The sequence below is a fragment of the Alosa alosa genome, chromosome 3 (genome assembly GCF_017589495.1).
Source record: "Alosa alosa isolate M-15738 ecotype Scorff River chromosome 3, AALO_Geno_1.1, whole genome shotgun sequence".
Taxonomy (NCBI): domain Eukaryota; kingdom Metazoa; phylum Chordata; class Actinopteri; order Clupeiformes; family Clupeidae; genus Alosa; species Alosa alosa.
In genome coordinates this window covers 1,708,580-1,716,079 of record NC_063191.1, presented here as the reverse complement: position 1 = coordinate 1,716,079, position 7,500 = coordinate 1,708,580, and the positions used below count along the sequence as shown (strand labels likewise).

Genomic DNA, 7,500 nt, shown 5'->3' with positions numbered 1-7,500 from the left:
TGAAAGCAACCAATAATGTCTGAGTGCATGCGATGACCGCATGTGTGTGTCTGTAATGCATACGTGTGGCTCAGCTAATGATAGCCGCGTAATGACAATGTGTGTGTGTCGCTCTATCTGGTGCGCCGTGTGCATGTGTGTGTCTGTCTGAAATGCATACGTGTGTGTGTGTGTGTGTGTGTGTGTCTGTCTGTCTGTCTGTCTGAGTACATCGTGTGCATGTGTAATCTGTCAGTGCGCCACATGTGTGTGTGTGTGTGTGTGTGTGTGTGTGTGGCGCAATGTGTGATTCTCATCATTAGAATCATGAGGGGCTCTTTGTAAACAGCATAATTTTCTGTTAGCCTATTACCTTTCATCATGACAGTGGAAATAGACCATCCAAAGTCTGCACAGCAATTCACTCCCTCAACTTGTAGAAAATGCTGAACATCTGATTATTATTAAAAATACGTCATATACCGTGAAGCGAATTTTGCGAAAAAATACTGTGACATTTTTGGTCTTTGCGCTCAACGCCTAAGTTAACCTATGTGCGTGTGTGTGTGTGTGTGTGTGTGTGTGCGTGCGTGTGCGTGTGTGTGTGTGTGTGTGTGTGTGTGCGCTATGTCAATATTGGCATGTGGCCTGTGTGTGTGTGTGGCCAATATTGTGCGCCGCGTAATGACCGCGTGTGTGCGTGTGTGTGTGCGTGGCATGTGCACTGTGTAATGGCCAGTAATAATGTGCTGTGTGTGTGTGTGTGTGTGTGTGTGTGTGTGCGCGTGTGTGTGCACTGTGTGGCCAGCATGTGTGTGTGTGTGCGCTTGTGTGTGTGTGTGCGCCAATGTGTGTGTGTGTGTGTGTGTGTGTGTGTGCTGTTTGTGTGTGCGCTGTAATGTGTGCGTTAACAATGACAATAATAATGTGTGTGCGCTGTGTGCGCCTGTAACAATGACCGTGTGCTGTGTACCGCTCGTCGTTAATATGCGGGAAATTCGGCGCTGCGGAGGGACTTCATCCGGCTGCAGCAGGAGAACAAGGGCGCTTCCGGGCGCTGGCGTAACAGCTCCTGCAGGAGCAGCAGCTCGCGAGCAGGAGGTGGCGCCAACTACTGGCCGAGCGCCAGGCGCATCGAGCAGCAGAAGGAGCAGAGGCTGGAGGTATCGCGTGCGTGCATGTGTCGTGTGTGTGTGTGTGTGTGTACATGTGTGTGTGTGTGTGTGCTGTGTTGGAAATGTGTTAGTGATATTTATCTCCCCTGCTGGTGGCGAGCAGCAACATGGCGGGAGGTGCGGCCCGGCAGCGGGCGCGACAGGGAGGCGCGAGCAGGAAGGAGGCGGTGATGTGGAGGTTGCCTTATGGAGGCGCAAGGAGGAGGAGGACCGGCCGCCGCGCAGAGGAGAAGGAAGAGAAGAGCCTACAGGCAGGGCAGGTCAGACCAGCGGGGGGCAGGAGTGATTGACAGGTGTCTCTGGGTTGTGATTGGCAGGATGATTGATTGACAGGTGTCTCTGGATTGTGAGTGGCAGGAGTGGAGATGATTGACAGGTGTATCTGGGTTGTGATTAGCAGGAGTGTTTGATTGACAGGTGTCTCTGGGTTATGATTGGCAGGAGTATATCACGTCGGCAGCTGGAGGAAGGAGCAGAGGCATCTGGAGATTCACAAAGCAACTTCTACGACAGGCCATGCTACTGGTGAGGACCTCACTCTATTGCTCTGTACTGTATCACGCTATCACTATCCACTCTACCACTCTATTACTGTATCAGTCTATCACCCTACCACTCCCCAATACTGTCATATCACTCTACCGCTCTAGTACTGTATCCTCCATCACTCCCGCTCTAGTACTGCCTCACTCTATAACTCTACCACTCTATCTCTCTACCACTCTATCTCTCTTTCACTATATATTATCACTATCACTGTATCACTCTATCACTCTACCACTCTATTAGTCTATCAGTATTTAATTCCATCACTCTATCAGTTTATCACTATCTCTATCACTTTATAAATGTATCTCTCTATCAATTTAAATGTATCTTTCTATCAATCTCTTGATCACTATTAGTATTAGTTCCTGCTCCTGTATCAAGCTTCTTAAAGCCAGCTAATAGGTTGTGATCATCAGGAGTGTAACTTAGTGCTCATAGCTCATAGGTTGTGATCATCAGGAGTGTAAGTTAGTGCTCATGGGTTGTAAACATCAGGGTGAAAGTTGGTGCTCATGGCTCATAGGTTGTGAACGTGGTGTAGTTGGTGCTCATAGCTCTTGGGTTGTAATGATCATCAGGGTGTAAGTTAGTGCTCATAGCCGTGATGTGAACATCAGGAGTGTAAGTTAGTGCTCATAGTTCATAGGTTGTGAACATCAGGAGTGTAAGTTAGTGCTCATAGCTCATAGGTTGTAAACATCAGGAGTGTAAGTTAGTGCTCATAGGTTGTGATCATCAGGAGTGTAAGTTAGTGCTCATAGCTCATATGTTGTGATCATCAGGAGTGTGAGTTAGTGCTCATAGGTTGTAAACATCAGGAGTGTAAGTTAGTGCTAATAGCTCATAGGTTGTGATCATCAGGAGTGTAAGTTAGTGCTCATAGCTCATATGTTGTGAACATCAGGAGTGTAAGTTAGTGCTCATAGCTCATAGGTTGTGATCATCCAGAATTGAAGGTTGAGTGCTCATAGGTTGTAAACATCAGAGTGTAACTTGGTGCTAATAGCTCATGGGTTGTGATCATCCAGGGTGTAAGTTAGTGCTCCTTAGCTCATATGTTGTGAAGACATCAGGGTGTAGTGTTGAGGTGCTCATAACCCGTGATATGAACATCAGGGTATAAGTTTTAGTGGTCATAGCTCATAGGTTGTGAACATCAGGAGTGTAAGTTAGTGCTCATAGCTCATAGGTTGTGATCATCAGGTGTGAGTTAGTGCTCATAGCCGTGATGTGAACATCAGGAGTGTAAGTTAGTGCTCATAGCTCATAGGTTGTAAACATCAGGAGTGTAAGTTAGTGCTCATAGCTTATAGGTTATGATCATCAGGAGTGTGAGTTAGTGCTCATAGGTTGTAAACATCAGGTGTGTAAGTTGGTGCTCATGGCTCGCATGGGTTGTGAACGTAAGGTGTAAGTTGGTGCTCATAGCTCCTTAGGTTGTGTGATCAGGGTGTAAGTTGGTGTACAGCCCGTGATGTGAACATGGGAGTGTAAGTTAGTGCTGCGCTCTCATATGTTGTGAACATCAAGGATGTGAGTTAGTGCTCATAGTTCATAGGTTGTGAACATCAGGGTCTAAAGTTGAACTTGGCCTCGCCAGGTTGTAAACATCAGGAGTGTAAGTTAGGCTGCTCATGGGTTGTGAACATCAGGAGTGTAAGTTAGTGCTCATAGCTCATATGTTGTTAACATCGGGAGTTTAAGTTAGTGCTCATAGTTCATAGGTTGTGAACATCAGGAGTGTAAGTTAGTGCTCATAGTCGTGATGTGAACATCAGGAGTCTTCTAAATTGGTGCTCATAGCTCATGGGTTGTAAACATCAGGAGTGTAAGTTAGTGGTCATAGCTCTTAGGTTGTGATCATCAGGATTGTGAGTTAGTGCTCATGGGTTGTAAACATCAGGTGTAAGTTAGTGCTCATGGCTCATGGGTTGTGAACATCAGGTGTAAGTTGGTGCTCATGAGCTCATGGGTTGTGAATCCATCAGGGAGTGTAAGTTGGTGCTCCCTTGGCCGTGATGTGAACGCATCAGGAGTGTAAGTTGAGTGCTCATGGTTCATGGGTTGTAGACATCAGGAGTGTAAGTTAGTGCTCATAGCTCATAGGTTGCTTAAACATCAGGTGTAAGTTAGTGCTCACATAGGTTGTGATCATCAGGGTGTAAGTTGGTGCTCCTTAGCTCATATGTTGTGATCATCAGAATTTTGAGTTAGTGCTCTTAGGTTGTAAACATCAGGTGTAAGTAAGTGTAATGGCTCATAGGCTGTGATCATCCAGGGTGTAAGTTAGTGCTCTTAGCTCATATGTTGTGAACATCAGGTATGAGATTGGTGCTCATAGCTCATGGGTTGTGATCATCAGGAGTGTGAGTTAGTGCTCATAGGTTGTAAACATCAGGAGTGTAAGTTAGTGCTCATAGCTCATAGGTTGTGAACATCAGGAGTGTAAGTTAGTGCTCATAGCTCATAGGTTATGATCATCAGGAGTGGCTGGGTTGAGCTGCTCATGGAGGTTGTAAACATCAAGGTGGCAGATTAGTGCTCATGGCTCATGGGTTGTGAACATCAGGTGTAAGTTGGTGCTCATAGCTCATGGTTGTGATCATCAGGGTGTGATTAGTGCTCACAACCCGTGATGAACATCAGGAGTGTAAATTTGATGCTCACTTCCGTGTTGTGAACATCAGGAGGTGTAAGTTGGTGCTCACCAGGTTGTGATCATCAGGGTGTAAGTTAGTGCTCATAGCTCATATGTTGTGAACATCCAGGGTGTAAGTTAGTGCTCATAGCCGTGTTGTGAACATCAGGAGTGTAAGTTAGTGCTCATAGGTTGTGATCATCAGGGTGTAAGTTAGAGTTCATGATTTGTGATCATCAGGAGTGTAAGTTAATTGACTTCATAGCTCATATGTTGTGAACATCAGGTGTAAGTTGGTGCTCATAACCCGTGTTGAGGAACATCAGAATTGTAAAGTTAGTGCTCATGGGTTGTGATCATCAGGGTGTAAGTTAGTGCTCATAACAGCTCATGTGTTGAACATCAGGTGTAAGTTAGTGCTCATAGCCGTGTTGTGAACATCAGGAGTGTAAGTTAGTGCTCATAGGTTGTGATCATCAGGAGTGTAAGTTAGTGCTCATAGCTCATATGTTGTGAACATCAGGAGTGTAAGTTAGTGCTCATAGCCGTGTTGTGAACATCAGGAGTGTAAGTTAGTGCTCATAGGTTGTGATCATCAGGAGTGTAAGTTAGTGCTCATAGCCGTGATGTGGACATCAGGAGAGTAAGTGGCGTGAGCTGGAAGAGCAGCGGCAGGCTGAGAGGCTGCAGAGGCAGGTCCAGGAGGAACAGGCCTACCTGCTCACCCTGCAACAACAGCAGCTCCCATTGGACAGGAACAGGACCACCCTGCAGCATCTTCAGCAGCCATTGGACAAGAGCAATAATAGATTACTGAATTCTCAACAGCCACTGGACAAGAATGACAGCAGATTACAGAATTCTCAACAGCCATTGGACAATAATGACAGCAGATTACAGAATTCTCAACAGCCATTGGACAGAGTTGCACAAAAAGCTCACCAGCCAAGCAGGAGACTCCCTGCTCCACCTCCCCCACCGGACAGACATAAACTGCTCTCACACATGCCCAATGGACCCCTATCAGAGATGAGTCAACAACAACAACTGCAACAAAAACAACAGCAACAATTACATAATCATCAACAGTCACATCAACAGCCACCTCATGTTTGTCAGCAAGTATTACCTCAGAACAGCCATTTCCTGCCTCTGTCAAGGCCCGCCCTTTCATCTCCTCCTGCCAATCCAGACAGCGCCAAGGACCCACCCCACCAAGATCCACCAACCACAGGCCCTGTGCTGGACTGTGTGGAATTCAGTGAGCCAATAGTAGAGGTGAACTCTTAGTGTGCCCTGCTCTGATTGGCTGTGTGCTGCTTCTGCTTGAGCTGGCTCAGCCTCAGTCTCAGCCTTGCCCTGAGAGTGTTTTTTCCTGCTGTACCACTCTATTGCTCTATCAGTTTACCACTCTATCTCTCTAACACTCTACCACTCTATCGCTCTATCAGTTTACCACTCTATCTCTCTACCACTCTATACCCTAAACACCCCTTCCCCTACACCCCCTACACCTCTTCCCCTACACCCCTACACCTCTTCCCCTACACCCTTCCCCACACCCCTACACCTCCTACACCTCTTCCCTACTCCCCACACCCCTACACCTCTTCCTCTACACCCCCTACACCTCTTCCTCTACACCTCCTACACCTCTTCCCCTACACCCCCTACACATCTTCCCCTACACCCCCTACACCTCCTACACCTTTTCCCCTACACCCCCTACACCTCTTCCCCTACACCCCCTACACCTCTTCCCCTACACCCCTACACCTCTTCCCCTACACCCCTACACTTCTTCCCCTACACCCCCTACACCCCTACACCTCTTCCCCTACACCCCTACACCCTCTACACTTCTTCCCCTACACCCCCTACACATCTTCCCCTACAGCCCCTACACCTCTTCCTCTACACCCCCTACACCTCTTCCCCTACACCCCCTACACCCCTACACCCTCTACACTTCTTCCCCTACACCCCTACACCCCCTACACCTCTTCCCCTACACCCCCTACACCCCTACACCCCTACACATCTTCCCCTACACCCCTACACCCCCTACACCTCTTCCCCTACACCCCCTACACATCTTCCCCTACACCCCCTACACCTCTTCCCCTACACCCCCTACACCTCTTCCCCACACCCCCACACCCCCTACACCTCCTACACCTCTTCCCCTACACCCCTACACCCCCTACACCTCTTCCCCTACACACCCTACACCTCTTCCTCTACACCTCCTACACCTCTTCCCCTACACCCCCTACACCCCCTACACCCTCTACACTTCTTCCCCTACACCCCCTACACCCCTACACTTCTTCCCCTACACCCCCACACCCCTACACCTCTTCCTCTACACCCAATACTCCACTGCTGTCCCCCCTCTACTCTGAGACGCTGTGGTTTTAAGAGAGGGGCAGAAGATCTGGGGGCAAGGAGATGGTCTCTCTCTGGGCTGGAGGAGATTGTCTCTCTGTGGTTTTAAGAGAGGGGCAGGAGGAGATCTGGGGGCAGGAGGAGATGGTCTCTCTGTGGTTCTCTCTGTTCTCTCTCCTCTGCTCCCTGTATTGAAGCTGTTGAGCTTATTCTGAGTGCTTTCACTATGAACAACAAATACCACACTCACATCGTTACACAAATGAACACAAGTAAACATGTGATGTGATCTGCAGGGTGGCCAAGAAGGTGTTTTCTCTAATGTATAAGTATAAGTATATACAGTATACTCTTTTGATCACGTGAGGGAAATTTGGTCTCTGCATTTATCCCAATCAGTGAATTAGTGAAACACCTTCAGCAGACAGTGAACACACAGTGAGGTGAAGCACACACTAATCCCGGCACAGTGAGCTGCCTGCAACAACAGTGTGTGTGTGTGTGTGTGTGCGTGTGCGGTGTGTGGTTTTCTCTAATGTGTGTGTGTGTGTGTGTGTGTGTGGTTTTCTTTAATGTGTGCTGGGGTTTTGGCTCACTGACATTTCTGCTCTCCTTAACTGAACATGCTCTATTCTGCTAATGACATGTTCTGCCTTAAAGGATTATGGGAAATGTAGTCTTCTCTGGCCCACCGTCCTTTAGCTTGCAAATTGTGATTGCTAATTGTGAACCTTAACCTATGATATATGTGCCGTGTGTGTCCGTGTGTGT

The 7,500-nt window shown here is 47.8% G+C and overlaps 1 protein-coding gene across 1 annotated transcript in view; it reads left to right on the top strand.

The window, feature by feature from the left end:
• Window positions 1-966: 966 nt before the first annotated feature.
• Window positions 967-7,500, top strand: part of LOC125292221 (mitogen-activated protein kinase kinase kinase kinase 4-like) — an 11,462-nt gene continuing 4,928 nt past the window's right edge. The window contains exons 1-4 of the mRNA XM_048239427.1: window positions 967-1,142; window positions 1,258-1,414; window positions 1,596-1,679; window positions 4,981-5,619. Of these exons, the coding sequence (XP_048095384.1) occupies window positions 967-1,142; window positions 1,258-1,414; window positions 1,596-1,679; window positions 4,981-5,619 (1,056 nt within the window). The remainder of the gene's footprint in view (window positions 1,143-1,257; window positions 1,415-1,595; window positions 1,680-4,980; window positions 5,620-7,500) is intronic.